The sequence below is a fragment of the Halichoerus grypus genome, chromosome 8 (assembly GCF_964656455.1).
Source record: "Halichoerus grypus chromosome 8, mHalGry1.hap1.1, whole genome shotgun sequence".
In the NCBI taxonomy this organism is placed as follows: domain Eukaryota; kingdom Metazoa; phylum Chordata; class Mammalia; order Carnivora; family Phocidae; genus Halichoerus; species Halichoerus grypus.
In genome coordinates, this window is record NC_135719.1 from 124,608,181 (window position 1) to 124,626,758 (window position 18,578).

The 18,578-nt window shown below is 40.3% G+C and overlaps 1 protein-coding gene across 6 annotated transcripts in view; it reads left to right on the plus strand.

Moving 5' to 3' along the window:
- The window catches only part of ZNF410 (zinc finger protein 410), a 40,279-nt gene that overhangs the window by 20,231 nt on the left and 1,470 nt on the right, over nt 1-18,578 (plus strand). For 2 of the 6 annotated variants that reach the window (XM_036117802.2, XM_036117803.2), the window contains 6 exons: nt 4,000-4,150; nt 4,755-4,936; nt 8,220-8,309; nt 10,741-10,866; nt 11,607-11,747; nt 13,169-13,296. In XM_036117802.2, coding sequence (XP_035973695.1) covers nt 4,000-4,150; nt 4,755-4,936; nt 8,220-8,309; nt 10,741-10,866; nt 11,607-11,747; nt 13,169-13,296 — 818 coding nt within the window. Of the gene's footprint in view, nt 1-3,999; nt 4,151-4,754; nt 4,937-8,219; nt 8,310-10,740; nt 10,867-11,606; nt 11,748-12,045; nt 12,251-13,168; nt 13,300-18,578 lie in introns of those variants that run through there. The other 4 variants (XR_004925241.2, XM_036117805.2, XM_036117804.2 and 1 more) reach the window with 4 other exon arrangements.

Here is an 18,578-nt window from a genome sequence, read left to right on the forward strand (position 1 = left end):
CTGGGTGGCTCAGTCGTTAAGCGTCTGCCTTCGGCTCAGGTCATGATCCCAGGGCCCTAACCCCGCATCGGGCTCCCTGCTCCACGGGAAGCCTGCTTCTCCCTCTCCCACTCCCCCTGCCTGTGTTCCCTCTCTCGCTATGTCTCTGTCAAATAAATAAATAAAATCTTTAAAAAAAAAAATTCCACCTGTGAGTGAGATCATCTGGTATTTGTCCTTCTCTGACGGACTTATTTCACGTAGCATAATAGTTTCTAGCTCCATCCATGTCACTGCAAAGAGAACTCGACTTCTTTTTTTTTTTTCACTTTCCTACTTTTTTTTATTAATTTTATTTTACTATGTTAGTCACCATACATTACATCATTAATTTTTGATGTAGTGTTCCATGATTCACTGTTTGTGTATAACACCCGTGCTTCATGCAATACGTGCCCTCAGTACCCATCACCAGGCTAACCCACCCCCCCCAAAACCCTCAGTTTGTTTCTCAGAGTCCATAGTTTCCCCTTCCGATTCCCCCCTTCATTTTTTCCTTCCTACTATCTTCTTCTTTTTTTTTTTTTTATAACATATAATGTATTATTTGTTTCAGAGGTACAGGTCTGTGATTCATTAGTCTTAAACAATTCACAGCGCTCACCATAGCACACACTCTCCCCAATGTCCATCACCCAGCCCCCCCATTCCTCCCACCCCCCCCATTCCTCCCACCCCCCACCACTCCAGTAACCCTCAGTTTGTTTCCTGAGATTAAGAGTCTCTTATGGTTTGTCTCCTTCTCTGGTTTCATCTTGTTTCATTTTTTTCCTCCCTTCCCCTGTGATCCTCTGTCTTGTTTCTCAAACTCCTCCTATCAGTGAGATCATATGATACTTGTCTTTCTCTGATTGACTTATTTCGCTTAGCATAATACTCTCTAGTTCCATCCACGTCGTTGTAAATGGCAAGATTGTGGGGTGTTTTTTTTTTGATGGCTGCATAATATTCCATTGTATATATACACCACATCTTCTTTATCCATTCGTCTGTTGATGGACATCTTGGCTCTTTCCATAGTTTGGCTATTGTGGACGTTGCTGCTATAAAACATTGGTGTGCACATACCCCTTCGGATCACTGCATTTGTATCTTTGCGGTAAATACCCAGTAGTGCAATTGCTGGGTCATAGGGTAGCTCTATTTTCAACTTTTTGAGGAACCTCCATACTGTTTTCCAGAGTGGCTGCACCAGCTTGCATTCCCACCAAAGTGTAGGAGGGTTCCCCTTTCTCCTCATGAGAACTCCAGACTTCTGTTAGTTTCAACATAATTAGTTCTGCTTTGACTACCGTAATGCTGCTTAGAATGGCCAGTTTTACCATTTTGGGGAGGCTCTAAAGTTCAGATTCTTCCTGAGATGCTTTTGCTAATCTCTGGGTCCTGAAACCGGCAGCATCTCCTCCTTGCATTAAGGAAGCAGTGCTGTATGAGCCAGGAAGAAGCTGGTGCAGGGAGGGAACCTTGGCCTTGACCTCTGGAGAGCTGGGATCCAGACCTGATGCTGTTACTAACTCATCCTCTGCCTGGGGGACTTAACCTTCTTAGCTGCAGTTTTCTCTTGTTCAGAACACAGAGATCAAGTAGCTTACCTGATTGGGTTGTTTTGGAGATTTAAATAAGATTTTGCCTGGGAAATGCTTTATAATCAGCAAAGCATTGTGTGGATGTCTTTATTACTCTCAGAATATGTTACCTTATTACCTAACAACTACCTCGTATACTTGAATATAAAGTGAGCCCAAATATATGACAGTCTTCTATTTTATCAATGAGATGATTCCATAAAACCCTTTGAGGGGGCTAACTTAGATATATAAACCGTTAGGCATAGAGATAAAATTAAACACTGTGAGTGGTTTTTTGAAAATGCTATTATTTTGATTACACACACTTTAAATCATGAAATATATTAATATTGCTTTTCACCCACTAACATAATGAAATGATTTTATTTGGTATTTAAATGCATCTTTAACATAAATATCTTTGTTGTTACTAAAGCCATTTTGTGAGTCCGGTGGCAGTTTCTCAGAGCACATCTTCACTTCTATCTAAGTTGATTGAAATACAGATCTATTTAAATTTTGTATATGATGTTTTATATTATAAGGGGTTAGCAAAGGGCCAGATAACCACCTGTTTTATAAATAAAGTTTTGTTAGAACACAGGCATGCCCACTCGTTACAAATTGCCTGCGTGCTACAGTGGCAAAGTTGAGTTGTTGTGACAAAGACCGTATGGTCCTCCAAGCCAAAAATACTTAGTATCTGGCCCTTTACAGAATAAGTTTACTGACCCATACTATATATGATACTTTCACTGGAAATTTTATCCCAAATGCGAAGACCTCACATAACTGTGGGATCTTTAAAGTGTTTACAGTGTTATCCAATGTGCGCCATGTAAGCTGTTGAATTTCTTTGTCTTTCTCTTTTTTCGTGGGGGGAACCAGTTCATCAGATGATCTCTAAATATCCAAAACTATCATTGGTTGATGTCATTTTAAGCTAATCCATCTTCTGCAAACAGTGCTTTGTGTTTTTAAGGGAGTAGTTTCATAAGGACTCAAATACAAGGCAGTTCACTGTTTTCTGAGCAGTTTTTAAATTTCATGGTTCTGTCAGTGTTCTCATTGTATATACAACATTGAATGCACAAAGTCCCAAATGTCAGCAGTTTAAATTTCTATATTAGTGTGGGATTTCTACTGATCTTTCATTAGAAATTAATTAGCTGGAGCTCTGGAGTTGGTGGGAAATTTCCTTTATGGTATATACAGTTTTGTACTGTTTAAAATTTACCCATGTGCGGCTATTTTTCAATTAAATAAAAAAAAAAAACTGTGGGACAATATTAAAAAAGAAAAAAATTAATAGCAAAAGGCATCTTAGATTCTACTCTGACCTTGGAGCAATTAGTTTTATGATTAGCATTTGATGACTTGTACAGCAAGGAAAATGTAGGACAGGAAGAGATTAAGATTAGTAGACGGGATGGAAACCTTGATCAACTGTCAGGTTCCAGGAAATGTGATGGGCACAACATTTATTGTCCCTATTCTTGGCTTTTGAGAGGGAAATTTGGAAATATAAATCTTATTCCTGAGGTATATGTAGTAGAAAGATAAACTCCATATGCTTGTAGCATAATTAAGTAGTCATAAATATTTTTCTCTGTTGATATCCAACTATATCTTGAAGAAAATGAAAGAAAAGGAGTACTACCTGTGAATCTGGGATTTATATAAAGCTTTAACTGATTTCACTTAAGTTTAAGGGAGGCACTGCACTACGTGCTCATTTTCTTCCTTCCTTTTGTTCTGTTGAACAAAAAACTTCATGTTATTTCTAGCTTTTAAAAATGTGGGTAGATACTGTAAAATCAGCTGAGTTTTTGTATTCTTAAAGAGAAGTGGCACAGGAAATTGGAAGGTTATTCTTATTCTCTAAAATGATAGAAACAGCCAAATTGACCTCAGAAGATAGAAATCTAAGAGTGATCATTTACAAAAGAAATCACAAGCATAAGCCCAGAACTAAGCCAGAATGGCTGCCCCTCCTAAAATAAATACAAGTTCGGTAATACCTGGAACAAGAAGCTATCTTTAGCATCCCACTCTGGGTGTTGACGCATATGCTTCCCTGCCAATTTGTGTAATGCAGGATAGGTTTAACTCTCTTTTTTTTATGTGAAACCATTGTGGACATTTCTTACATTTGCCAAAGAGGCCTGGTCTTGTGAAACGAAGCATGATGGCTTTTGATAATTCTCTGGAGTAAAGGGATGGGAACAAATTGTGTGCTCAGTTGTTAGATGGGTATCAAGAGAGCTAGGGAAACTGAAGATAGATACCTGCTTATTGATCAGTAGGAATAAAATATAGGAGCTTTATTGTTTGAAACAAAGTACCTCAGCAGCTTCCTTCCCTGGATTACAAATATGTGACTGTGTTACAGGAGAAAATGTCCACCTCAGTTCTGGTGATGGGCAGCCCAAAGATTCTGGGCCCCTTCCTCAAGTGGAAAAGAAGCTCAAATGTACAGTTGAAGGCTGTGACCGGACATTTGTGTGGCCAGCTCACTTCAAGTACCATCTCAAAACACATAGGTGAGCATATTTGAGGTTCCATACTTGGAGCTCAAGAATGTTGAGGCTTCTGGAGGAGCTTGTCCCCCATTGACACATTAAAGGAAAGCAGGGGCTCCAGTTCACTTGTGATTAAGATGTCTTTTGTTTTTTAATAGAAGGGTTTGCATTGTCTCATTTACCTCATTCTTCACAAATACTTAGTAAGACATTTGGCACCTAAGCGTCTTAGAACAAGAGTTCTGGAATCTCATTTTAAAATATAATTTCTTGGAAGACTTAAAAAAAATACATAAGCATGGGTGTCACTCATAAACCTGTGAAATCATTTTTCAAGAAGTAAGGTGTGGGGCACCTGGCTGGTGCAGTTGGTAGAGCATGCAACTCTTAATCTTGGGGTCGTGAGTTCAAGCCCCACGTTGGGCGTAGAGATTACTTTAAAAAAAGGGGGTGGGGAGTAAGGCCTGGGGCATCTCTGGTTTTAATAAACTTCAGATGATTCTGGTATATCCAGGTTTGGGAATTACTGTCTGCTTTGAGAGGCAATAGGAGCTTTGATTTGTCCTTTCTAGCAAAGAGCATTTTCAGGTATTGTTGCTTATGTGATTTTTTTTCCCCCCCCCAGAAATGACCGCTCTTTCATCTGTCCTGCAGAAGGTTGTGGGAAAAGCTTCTATGTGCTGCAGAGGCTGAAGGTGCACATGAGGACCCATAATGGGGAGAAGCCCTTTATGTGCCCCGAGTCTAGCTGTGGTAAGCAGTTCACTACAGCTGGAAATCTGAAGAACCACTTGCGCATCCATACAGGTGTGTGCAACCCCAACTTCCCTGTAGGCAGTCTACCTCTGGGCTCGGGGTTTGCTCGCCTGTCCTCAGGAAAGGCTCTGACGTGGGCATAGAAATGAAGGTTTAGGCTTGTTGCTAAAACTCTGAAAATGGGATTTCTTTTCACATGCTTCATGGCACTTTTCAGTTAATTCAGTAACATTTATTGACCTTTCACCTGTGTGTGAGGAATGGACAGTGTTGATTTCTGCCTGTAGGAGCCTAAAGTGCAGGAAGGGATATAAGACCTTCTCTGATAACAATGATATGCTGAGATACGGACAAAATCAGTATTTCCAAATATCTTCGAATGTTACACGATTCTAATTTTGATCAGTAATACCCATTGAATCACACAAACCATACAGAGCCTCTGCTAGCCCCTAAATGGGGTAAGGGGAAGGGGAAGGGGAAATACAAAAGCTAAGATGAATCCCTGACTTTGAGGAGTTTGCTTTTTTGGTGGAGCCTCACAGCATGAGAAGCAGAATGGGAAAGTGACTTGATCTGGGTCAAATAGTGTATTAATATCAAAGGAGCAAAATAAAGATACCCTGACTCTCATTCTAAGAGTGTAAGGGTAACTTTCCAAGCCACCTGGCCTAAAATGTGCTAAGTTTCTTGTCAGAGCTTAATCACTGAACCGAGACCAGTCTTAGGATGTGTAACTGTTCTTTCCCACTTTCTTGCCACTTTCTTTGTCTCTTCTTTCTTCTTGCATTGCTAAAATGACAGCAGGTACAATTAAAGGGCATTCAAAAGTGAAACCCAAGCTGAAGCCATATTTGCTCTAGGTACGTCCCTGTGATTCCTGCTAGATTGACCTTACCACCGGGTATGTTTTAGGGCAGAATAGCTCTGTTCTCAGCTTTTTCCTGAGAGACTAAACTATACTCTCTCCAAGAAGCACTTTGAATAAAAGAACAAGAAAAACATCTAGCAGACTAGATAAGGGAAGAAGTAGAGTTCACCATGCCTTATGGTTGAATTCATTAACCTCTTCATCCTCGTGCTGCTCATCCCCTTTGTAGATTGGATAAAACTGAACATCTTAAAATGCTTTCTTTTACTGTGGAGTATGACCTTATTTTCTCTCCTCATTCTAGCTCCTGCTAGCTCTCCCTTGTGAATCTCCTAATTGCTCACCATTTCCAGAACTTGTCGTTTCTCCCGTTTCACTCAGTGTGTCTCTTGCCACAGTGCCGGGGCGCAGTGTAATCATTTATCCCTGGATGCCTCACAGATCCCAGTCGCCAGAATTCATATAATAATAAAAGTTAGCATTTATTGAGGCAATTTAGTATGTGTCAAGTACATGTACATTGTCTCTTTTAGTCCTCAACGATACTTACGAATTAGATACTGTATTTATTGGTGAAGAAATAGGGGATTAGAGAGTTAAACAACTTGCCCAATATTACACAGCTAGGAAATGGCACAGTTGGGATTTGAATTCCGGTCAGACCCAAAAGCTCTTCCAAGGATTTTGTTTTCAAATGCTGACAGCTCAGTTTATCTTAAATGTCAAAAGTGACCGCAGATCTTTATTAGTAGTGACAACAGTAATTAAAGCTCCTGATTTCGGTGGCTTACCATGAGGGCTGACTATGTGCCAGCCACTATGCTGAATATATTTAACTTGTGTCTCAGTTCTCACAATAACCTTTTGAGATTGTATTATGTTAATTTAATTTAAATTTTTTTTAAGATTTATTTATTTTAGAGAGAGCACACTTGAGCGTTGGGGAGGGGCAGAGGGAGAGAAGCAGACTCCCTGCTGAGCAGCATGGGGTGGGGGTGGGGGGCCCTTGATCCCACCACTCTGAAATAATGGTTTGAGCCAACATCAAGAGTCGGATGCCCAACCCACTGAGCCACCCAGGCACCCCGGAATTCCTCCCTTTTCTAAATATTTATAGCACTTTTTTGTACAGGAATTTATATTAAAGTTATTTATGAATACATGTATCTCTCACACTAGTCTGTGACCCTCAGATAGGAACTGCCATCTCTGATTTTTTTTTCACTTTTTATTTTGAAATTATTAGAGTCTCATGAGAAGTTGCGAAAATAGCACAAAGAGTTATGTTGTGTGCCTTACCCAGCTTCCCCAAAAGTGACATCCTCTGTAGCCACAGTACGATAGCAAAACCAGAAGGTTAATAGTACTGTCAGTTAGTCTGCAGGCCTTATTTAGTTTTTAGCCCGCATCTTTGATTTAAAATAACATGTAATATTGTAGGGCGCCTGGGTGGCTCAGCTGGTTAAGCGACTGCCTTCGGCTTGGGTCATGATCCCGGGGTCCTGGGATCGAGTCCAGCATTGGGCTTCCCTTGCTCTGCGGGGAGCCTGCTTCTCCCTCTCCCTCTGCCTGCCACTCTCCCTGCTTGTGCTCTTTCTCTGTCAAATAAATAAAATCTTAAAAAAAAAAAAAACAACAGGGGCGCCTGGGTGGCTCAGTCGTTGAGCATCTGCCTTCGGCTCAGGTCCTGATCCCAGGGTCCTGGGATCGAGTTCTGCATTGGGCTCCCTGCTCGGCAGGAAGCCTGCTTCTCCCTCTCCCGCTCCCCCTGCTTGTGTTCCTACTCTCACTATCTCTCTCTCTCTCTGTTGAATAAATAAATAAAATCTTTAAAAAAAAATTAAAATTAAAAAAACCACAACAATGTAATATTGTAGACAATAAAAATTACAGAGAAGCACAAAGAAAGGAAATCATCCATAATAGCACTATTCAGGATGTAAGTACTTTTAGCATATTGTTACAGATTTTTTTTTGTACCTCTGACTGAATATCTGTTTTCATTTATTTGCTTTAGACAGTGGGACTATGTAAAACCTATTTTATAACCTTTAAAAATCTGTACTTTTTAGTGGATTTAGAAACTGAATCATAAAAAGAATGGTATAAAGTAAAAAATCCTGACAGCATATGCGATGTTAATCTTGATATCCTCAAAAGGGATGGGATCACTGAAGAAGGTGGGTCAGTGTAGCTGGGGGTCAGCCCTTGAGCCAGCAAGGAGAAGGAAGTATGATGCTCAGAGGTAGCCACTCTAAAGAAGAGGGTAGGGCTGTCTGGTGGGCTGTTGGCTAGGAGACCATTGAGAGGTGACACTTATTGGATAGATAGCCCCACTGAAACTACATAGCCCGAATTCAAGAAATCTGAGCAAGTCATTGGAAACTGGATAGGTTAATGGAAAAAGAGAGTAATAGATAGTTCATCAGAAGACTGACTCTTTATGTCATTTTCTGTCTCTAGGAGAGAAGCCTTTCCTTTGTGAAGCCCAAGGATGTGGCCGTTCCTTTGCTGAGTATTCTAGCCTGCGAAAACACTTGGTGGTTCACTCAGGTACTAGAACCCATGCCTTTCATAGATTTCAGGGAAGGTAGAGAACCAAAAGGGTAAAAGGGTGGTGGTGGTGGGGAAATGGTATAAATAAATCTAGAAAGAAACAAACTGTTCAATATAAAGTTTACTTCTCATGACAGAATCAGAAATCAAGGCTCTTGATAATTGGATTAAAAGGGTTGTATAATCAAGGGGGGAAAACCTAATTGCTTTATTCTCAGCTGAGCCATTGATTGAATTGCTTTTTAATCCAGAGCTTTTCTGAGGAGATCAGAAAATTTATTTGGCACTGTGTTGGGTGCTTAATAAGTTACATCAGATATGGGCCATGGGGGTTATTCAAAGCAGAGATTGCCAAGGCAGAAGTGAACTCAAGAGTGGAGAGGGATTCTAGAATGGAATCAAGTAATTGTTCAAATGGTTAGCCATGGGAAGTATAGGGAAGCCAGAACAGGAGGAGTGGAGAGAAGGAACTGGAAGTTATTTGTGATGAGGACAGCAAAGCAGTTCAGTGGGAGCGAGGGAGTTGGAGAGGTGTAAGCAATCAGGGATATGAATTTCAGAGTTGAGCTCTTACTTGATGACAAGTTCTAAGCAGAAGGTGACAAACTGTTAACCTGTGGGTTAGATGTGGACTTCCAGGTATGTTTTGCTTGGCTTGTAGAGTGTTTTTATTTTATCTTACTTAATTTTATTATATAAAATTATGTCAAACATACATAAGAGTAGAGAAAACAAAGACATTTTCTTACATAACAACAATACTGTTATCATACCTTTCAGAATTAACAATTCTTTAGTTTTATCTCATACCCAGTGCATGTTTATTTTTTTTGCAGTTGTCTCAAAAATGTCTTTTACAATGGGTTTGTTTAAATCAGGATCCAATAAGGTTTAATTATTGTACTTAGTTTAATTATTATACTTAGTAAGCCTTCTTTAATCTAAATCTGCCTATAGCGACTTTTTTTTTTCATGCCATAGACTTATTGCACTACAGTTAGTTGGGTTTTATGGAATGTCCCACATTCTGGATTTGTTGGTTTGCTTCCTTTTATGTTATTTAACTTGTTCCCTTAGATTTCCTATAAATGGAAGTAAGCCCTAAAAGCTTCAAAGGTTCAAAGATTTGGCAAGGATGTGTTATAAATGGTTGTATGTGTTTCATTTTGTATCATCATATCAGGAGGCACGCAGTGCTTGGTTGTCAGAATTTATCAGTGGGTTCAGGTGGTAACACCCTGATCTTCACATTGTAAAGTTCCCTAGCACCTTTTGCTGTATGGTTTCATGAGTGATGCCTGAATTGGTTATTTCATTAGGATTGTAAAATGGTGGTTTTCTAATTCTATCATTCTGTTCACATCAGTTGGAATTCTTCTGTGTATAATAAGTGTCTTCTCTATCCAGTAGGGCTATTTGGTAATTTGCACAGGAAAGGCAGGAAAAACGTGTGTTCCTTTTCATTTCTTTTAATTATGAATTTTCAAAATAAGAAATTGGTGCTCTTGTTTCTTCTAGTAAATTCATGGGTTTCTATGTAGTCACTGTGTATCAATCCACTGTAGTTCTCTTTGAACAGCTTTTTTGATGTATAATGCATATACCTTAAAGTTCATCCATTGTAAGCATACAAATCAGTGATAGAAAATATACAGAATTGTACAGTCATCAGCACAATCCAGTTTTAGAACAATTCTGTCATACCAGAAAGTTCTTTTGTGCCCCCTGGTTGTCAGTTCCTGCTCCCACGCCCAGATCCAGGCAGTTACTGGTCAGCTTTCTGTCTCTATAGATTTTCCTTTTCTGGAAATTTTCTGGCCATTTCACTTACTTTGGCTACCTACTAATCTCCTATAGGCATGTGTTTCTGACCCCAGCTCCAAGTGTCATTGTCTGAGTAGGTGGAAGAGTGACTGAGAGCTTTGGACTTGAGGACACAGAGGATAGTTCAGATCACAGTGTAGAAGAACCACCGGTGTAAACGCTGACGGCTGTGAGAGTAGTGGCAGGAAGTGGGATAAGGGGGTATTCTGAACCCAGGGTTGGAATCCTTGAGGATGGTACATGTTCTGGAGCTCCATGGCATACTGTATCTGGAAAGGGAAGGAAATATTCTGTGTGGCTGCCATGATCTGATATCAAAGAGGTTGTGAAGGCAGCAGTACAGTGGGTACTGTAAGGATAGGAGCTGGGAGCAATGAGCATGCTAAGCCCTGCTGCTGAACTCTTCCTGCCTTCCCTGGTGTATGAAGGTTTTGAGGCTGGGGACCTCCAAGGCTGGGTGGAGAATGGGAGAAGGAAAAGCCTCTTCTGTTTAGTTTAACATTCTCTGAACTTCTCTGTCCAGGTCTTGAGTCCATTCTCTTGATGTCAGAAATGTACCCTATTTTTTTTTGGCTACCCTGTCTTAACCTGCTCTCTGTTTCAGGAGAGAAGCCTCATCAGTGTCAGGTCTGTGGGAAGACCTTCTCTCAGAGTGGGAGTAGGAATGTGCACATGAGAAAGCATCATTTGCAGCTGGGAGCAGCTGGGAGTCAAGAGCAGGAGCAAACTGGTGAGGAGAGAAGGTGGAGTGGAGGGCTGTATCTTCTGGGTTCAAAAAGCCAAATAACTGGCCTATCTGGTTATCTGGAAATTTTCAGATTCTGTGTTAGGGAGAGAGACCTAGTCTCATTTGATGGACTAGTGGTTTCCAAATATAGCTCTACAGTAAAATCTGTAAGCTTTTAAAATGTATATATTTGTATTGCCTGTCCACCCCTCCCCCCCAAATAAAACAAAACAGTTCAAACTGATAACTGAAATTATTTGGGAGTAAGATCCCAGAATCTGTAGTTTTGGTTTCTGTAGTAAGTTTAATGGTAACTAGTGCTGATCCATGAACCAGCATATGAGTATTACTGTAATAAAGTCTTCTGTAAGACGAGGGTTTAAACATTTTTTACATATCATTCATGATTCCCTTTTTACCCTAACTTAAATTTGATAACTCGTTTTTATTATTTTTTTTCCATGTCTTTAATCAATTATTTCATTCCATATACTCCTTTCCAAGGATGCATCCATCCCATTTCATATATTAATTCTCCACATGCTGATCGCAGGCAAGGATATTTATCTATGAGGCTCCACCCTTCCCTTCTAGGTTTATTCTTGCTCCCCAAAAGTAGATAGCATCCAAGATACAGGTTAACTTCCAGTTCTGAAAGGAAAGGCCAGCTTCCTGTGAAGGAAAATGGGGCCCAGGCACAGCCTGGCCTGCAGCGTGTCTCTCACATCCTGTTCTCTGTGCAGCTGAGCCACTAATGGGCAGTAGTTTGCTTGAAGAGGCTTCAGTAACCAGTAAAAACCTGGTGCCTATGAATTCCCAGCCCAGCCTTGGTGGAGAGTCCTTGAACCTACCAAATACCAATTCTATCCTAGGAGTTGATGATGGTAAGACTTTCAACTCTCCTTTATTTGGGGGAAAATGGGCTGCAACTAGGGACTAAGGAATGGGGTTGTCTCCAAAATGAAGGTTTTAATTAATTTCATTTCTCGTGAGTGGCTGTGGTATGATTGCGTAGCATTTGTGTTCTTTGTCTCTGGGATGGATAAGTGAATCTGTTAAAAAAATATATTTTTTTTGTTGAACAGATGATGTAACGAAAGAATAAAGAGAAAAAAATTTAAGAAGAAAATTATCCACAATCTTAGCATCCTAGCCCAACTATTTCTATCTTTCCTATTGCAGTTATGGAAGAACTTAACTTTTAAAACATTTAAACAGAACATAACCAGGTTTTACAGAGGAGATATAAAGCAATTTCTCCATACCTTCAAAAGCCATATCTTCTGGAGAAAAGAAAGGGCTCTCTAGGAAACAGTTGCTCCTCTCTGGTATAGAAATTTCACCCAAGTTACACAGGCCAGGCCCTCTTCTCTGAAAAACTTAACAGGTGAGGTCAGCATGCATTTATTCAGTGCCTACTGTGTGCCTGGCACCATGTGAAAGATAAAAGTAGAAACCAGGGACCTTAAAATCTAGTTGAGAAGTCAAAACTTACATATGGGAAACAACATTGAGTGAATAGAAGATAGTATGTAAGTAAAGGCTAAATTACACAGTACAGTCTGGAAGAGCAGTATCTATTGAAAGCCCCGTAGAAGAAACTTTGATTTATTAGAGGCCTAAGTAGTTTATGTATAAACTATTTCAGAAGATTTTTACAGTGATCCCACTAATGAAGTCCGAGATCCTGTGTTTTAGTTACTTGTATCCCACTCAGTCAGTTTTGTGTATAAGTGACCATGTTTGTGTAAACTTCTGTGCGGAGTCTACACGGCCCAGCATGCTTCCACAACAAGCCTCCTCGGTTTTGTAATATGATACTAGTGCATAGTTGAAGCGTGGGACACAGAAATTGCATGGAACTACTTTGCCATTCTTAAGGGAGAAAGTCTCAAGGGAGGAAGGGACACTGAATAGGAATTTTGAAGCCAGATTTAAGTTCTTAACTTCTGCGTAGTATGCTGTATATCATTGGTGGCTGCTTTAAGGGTAGGCTCTGGTCCCGGGATCCGCCTGCCTCAGCAGCTTTTGCCCTGTTTCATGCATGGCTAATCCAGCTAACAGTGCTAAAGCCATACTACTCAAAACTGGTATATTGAAAAATGGTCAACTCTTATATATCATTTCTTCCCATCCCCCTTTTGTAATACTCTCCAAATTCACTGGTAATGATGATTATTATCAGACAGGAATTAATTTGGAAGAAATACAGGAATATGGGTTTTTCAGGATGGGAGAGGCTTGATAATGCAGGTGGGTATATCTGTAGATTCATTTTTCGTTGAAACATTCTCTGCTGTTTCAGAGGTGCTTGCTGAAGGATCCCCACGTCCCCTGTCTTCAGTGCCTGATGTGACACATCACTTGGTGACCATGCAGTCAGGGAGGCAGTCATATGAGGTTTCTGTCTTAACTGCCGTAAATCCACAGGAGGTAAATCTGTCTCTTGCCTTTACTTTGTTTCTGTGGAGACTAATGTGGACAGTGGCTGGGAATCTAGTTTAGATGATCTGAAAATTACTCCAATTTCCCTTTCCTGGAAACTTTGTCTAGAATATCTTCCTTTAAGCCAAGCATGAGTCCAGCTTAACTTAAGCTTGATTGTTAGGGTCTCCTGGATTGGGAGATTGGTCACTCACGACTGGGTCTCTCAGCTTTAATTTCCTTTATATACATACCTTACTGAATGATATCTGCTCCTACTGTTCTCTGCCTAGGACATGAGGATGCTGCTTTTATTTTATAAAGAAAATATCCTGGACAGAGTGGTCCTTGAGCAAAAAAGATAGTGACAAAATCATGGAAAATAATCATTGTTCATTTTATTAGGGTCATATGTCTGGGAGATACCAGGCTGAACCAACTGGGCCTTTAGGGATGTGTTCACTCGCTTATGGAATGAGAACCATCATCTAAATCGGGGAGAGGTTTTAGGTTGCTTCTAAGCATTCCGAACTCTACGATCTTAGCTCTAACCCAGAAAACAGAATGAAAACCAGTCAGGCTTCTAGAATCTTAGGGTATAGTAGATGACTTCATCATGAGCTCATTTCATATGCATAAACTTTTGCCAAAACCCATGTGTCTTGGATGCCTTCATATTATAATAACTCTTACAGTGCTCTCCCGTCTTTTCCCCTGACCTTTTCATTATAACCTGATACCACAAAATCAGCTGTTCCAGTATTCAGATGATTGCATCCTATATTAAATATTCCGGATTATTCTGTAAGATTCCTGGGGATGCCCAAGATCACGGGGCTCTGGATATGCATGTTAATGATTGTGCCAGAACCTTTCCTTGTATTCATCATTGTGACCCATTGTCTGAGTCTTGCTTATATTATATTCAAAGTTTTTTTGCTATTGATTCTGTTGGTTCTTTGCTAAGCCACCTTCTCCTGGCTACTGTTTTGGAACATATCTCACCTATGAAGACTTCCTTTATTATTTCCCCTCTTCATTTATGTATTTTAAAATTTTTATTATGAGAGTTTTCAAAGAGTATAGTGAGAGAAAGTATAGTATAATGAACTCATGTACCTATCCCCCCAACTTCAACAGTTAACTTTCTACTATTCTCTCTTCCCGCCTACTTCTTACTGTTGCTGTTCTGTTTGTGCTGGAGTATTTAAAAGCACATCACAGACATACCATTTTATTTGTAGATATTTCAGCACATACCTCTGACAGATAAGTATATTTTCATAACTATAATGTCTTCATCATACCCAACAGAATTAACAGTCATTTATTGATATCCTCGAATACTTAGTCTGTGTTCCTTTTTATTTTTTCTCAAAATGTCTTTTAATGGTTGGTTGGTTTAAATTAGGATTCAAACAAGGCCCATTCACTGCATTTGGTTAATAATTCTCTTTATCTCTAATAGTCTTCCCCACCCTCCACTCCCTACCCCATTTTTTCAGAATGACTTAACTATTTAATAAGAATTTCCCACCTTCTAGTTTTGGCTGATTGACTCCTTTTGTTTAATATATTTCTCTATCTACAGATTTCCTAAAAACTGGTAGTTAGGAGCTTAGATTCATGTTCTTTCTGCTTCTATGAACTGTGATTCTTCTATAAAAGAAATATTTCTCTCATCAACTATTGGATTGCTCTAAAATAGTTCAGAAAAATCATCTCCTTTTTTATCTAGTGGAAATTATTATCCTGACAAACCAATCCACAACACTCAGGCTTTTCCTTTTTTATATTTGAAACCTTGGAGCTTTTCTCTCCTGTACTGCTAAATACCTTTTTTTTATTGAAGCGTTTCAGGTTTTCTCAAACAAATGCCAGATGTATAAAAATGTAGTCAACAGATACTTCATACCTAATGAAGTGCAAGGCCCTCTGTTGGGTACTAAACAACAGTAAACAAAGTCTCTGCCTCAAAGAGCTTAGTCAGACTTCGGACCTCTGCCTTTTATAACTGTGCAAAATGGTGCCCCTGGAATTGTGCTGTACAGAGAGAATGGGAAGGGTGGCAGATCAATAAATGGGGCAATTTTTTATATAGTGTAGTAAGTACTAGGTAGGGGGAAGTCAGGGAGTAAGTTTTAGAGTTTAAGTTGAGACTTGAGGGATGAATAGCAGTGATCTTAATGGATAAGTGGGAGGGATTGGAAGAAAATAACAGGCAGCAATGAGTACAAGGGCAGAGGTGAGGGAGCAGGGCACAACTATGGAACCACAGAGGGTTGAGTAAGATGGAATGTGGAATGGAAAGTGAGAGCAGGAAGGATAAGCTGGTTTCTCTCTTGAAGGGCCTTCACTTCAAGGACATGATTTTATCCTGGGGACAGTGGAGAGCCACTGCATGGTATTAAGCCAGGTATGACATGGTCAGATTTGTGTGTGCAAAAAGACCAGTAATAGCACATTTGTTCCTCTCGGACCTAGGCACATGGGTGTTGGATTCAGGGTGTCCTTGTCTGGGTGATGCTTACTCACAGCCTCAGACAGACACAATACCACAGACCACCTATAAGAAACAAAAGAAAACTTGGCCTTCACCCCAGGAGGACACTAAGGGCGTACAGGCCCTAAGCACCCAATTTCATGATGGAAGCCCTAGACACTTCATAGAAAAATACTAACAACACAAAGGGGAACGTGCTCCCCTTAGTGTAGCTGAAAATCCTAGATGATTACTTTTCCCCTCATGGGTCGTCACATATTTACAAACATACCTTCTGTCTGAACCTCACTTCTGTGTTTCTTTCACTGTTACCTCTATTATTTTCCTCTTATCACAGGCATTCCCACTGCTCATCCCTCCTTTTCCTTATCACGGCAGGCTTACCACATCCTCTGATACTGTCATTTTTTAAAACCTACAAGCCCCTCAAGGCTCCAGGTTTAGTCCTCTTCCTCATCTAAGCTCCTGGTACTAACTGACTTTCCTCCAGTGACTGAGGAATGTTGATTCCTTAGGGATTTGCAGATAGAAGAAGGCTATTTGCAATCCTTTTTTTTTTTTTATAATTTTTTAAACAAGATTTTATTTATTTTAGAGGGAGTCAGAGAGCAGGTGGAGGGGCAAAGTGAGAGAGGGTCTTAAGCAGACTCTTAACTGAGCTCGGAGACCAATGAGGGGCTTGATCTCACAACCCTGAGATCATGACCTCAGCCAAAACCAAGAGTAGGACGCTTAAGCGACTGTGCCACCCAGATGTCCCGGCTATTTGCAATTCGTAAACCAACACATGTCCATTTCAAATTCTGGTTTTGGAGATAATCACACATTGTAGATCAGACCTGTAACCTCTAAGAATTTACTGATGCACTTGCACTTGGACTTCTGTAAATACGCTCTAAAAATAAGCTTATCAAGAATATCAGAGGGGTGCCTGGGTGGCTCTGTCGTTAAGCATCTGCCTTCGGCTCAGGTCATGATCTCAGGGTCCTGGGATCGAGCCCCACATCGGGCTCCCTGCTCAGCGGGAGGAATCCAGCTCAGCTCCCTCTCCCTCTCCTGTTCCCCCTGCTTGTGTTCTCTCTGTGTCTGTCTCTCTCTGTCAAATAAATAAAATCTCTAAAAAAAAAAAGTAACATCAGAGAATAACCAAAGCAAGTATCAGAAATTATCATGGGAGGGGCACCTCGCTGGCTTAGGTCGGTAGAGTATGGGACTCTTGATCTCAGGGTGGTGAGTTTGAGCCCCATGTTGGGTTGTGGAGATTACTTAAAAAATAAACAACGATGTGGATGGAACTGGAGAGTGTTATGCTGAGCGAAATAAGTCAATCAGAGAAAGACATGTATCATATGACCTCACTGATATGAGGAATTCTTAATCTCAGGAAACAAACTGAGGGTTGCTGGAGTGGTGGAGGGTGGGAGGGATGGGGTGGCTGCGTGATAGACATCGGGGAGGGTATGTGCTATGGTGAGTGCTGTGAATTGTGTAAGACTGTTGAATCACAGATCTGTACCTCTGAAACAAACAATATATGTTAAAAAAAAAAAGAAGAAGATAGCAGGAGGGGAAGAATGAAGGGGAAATCAGAGGGAGAGATGAACCATGAGAGACAATGGACTCTGAAAAACAAACTGAGGGTTCTAGAGGGGAGGGGGGTGGGAGGATAGCCTGGTGATGGGTATTAGGGAGGGCACGTTCTGCATGGAGCACTGGGTGTTATACGCAAACAGTGAATCATGGAACACTACATCAAAAAAAAATTTAAAAAATTAAATGAATGACTCATACTTTAAAAAAAGACTATCCTCTTAAAAAAAAAAAAGAAAATCTATCAAAACTACATCTTTTTTTTTTTTTTTTAAAGATTTTATTTATTTATTTATTTGCCAGAGAGCGGGGGGGAGAGTACAAGCAGGGGGAGTGGCAGGCAGAGGGAGAAGCAGGCTCCCTGCTAAGCAAGGAGCCCGATGCGGGACTCAATCCCAGGACCCTGAGATCATGACCTGAGCCGAAGGCAGACACTTAAACAACTGAGCCACCCAGGCGCCCTATCAAAACTACATCTTATTCCGATGGTTCAGACTGGACAATTTTTATTTTCCCCTCAGTGTTACCCAGTCTCCTGCAAATCAGAGGACTCATTGTGCTGGCCCACCTGGAACCCCAGGGCTTTCGGACCTCTGCTGACTAGAAGGCATCCCAAGTGGGGTTCTGTAGTCACATTGAGCTCACATTCTTGAACTCAGGAGGCAATGTAAATGATTGCCAGCTAGCCTTGAATATATCAGAATTTATCCCAAAAAGGAGGAAAACAAATTACAAATTCTTTAAGATTTCTCATAAAGTGCCATTGCTAAATTTGAGTGCAAACATCTGGATCTTGACCTAGATTAAAAAGACACCATTCTTACATCCCCACCACATAGCATCAAATGAAATTTGTGGTTTCTTTAAATTTTTAAATTTAAATTGTGTTTAAATTTCTTCATATTCCATCTTATTCTACTGTATAAAGTACTTTCATCCAAATTGAGATCACCAAGTAAATCTATCTTCAGCCCAAGAATTTATCTGGTTATATTTTACTAAGCCAAATTTTTATTCTGAATTTCACTGTTATTCCCATCTCATTCTCATAATAAAACGGAACCCAAGTTCATCAATTATTGTACAGAACTGCCTTTCAACAGAAAGCCTTGAGTGTAGAGTAGAAAGTCTGTTTTCGCTGCCACCCTCTTGAAGTCTCAGGCTTGTCTCCATCCTAGGAGAGGTATCCTTCTAAGCC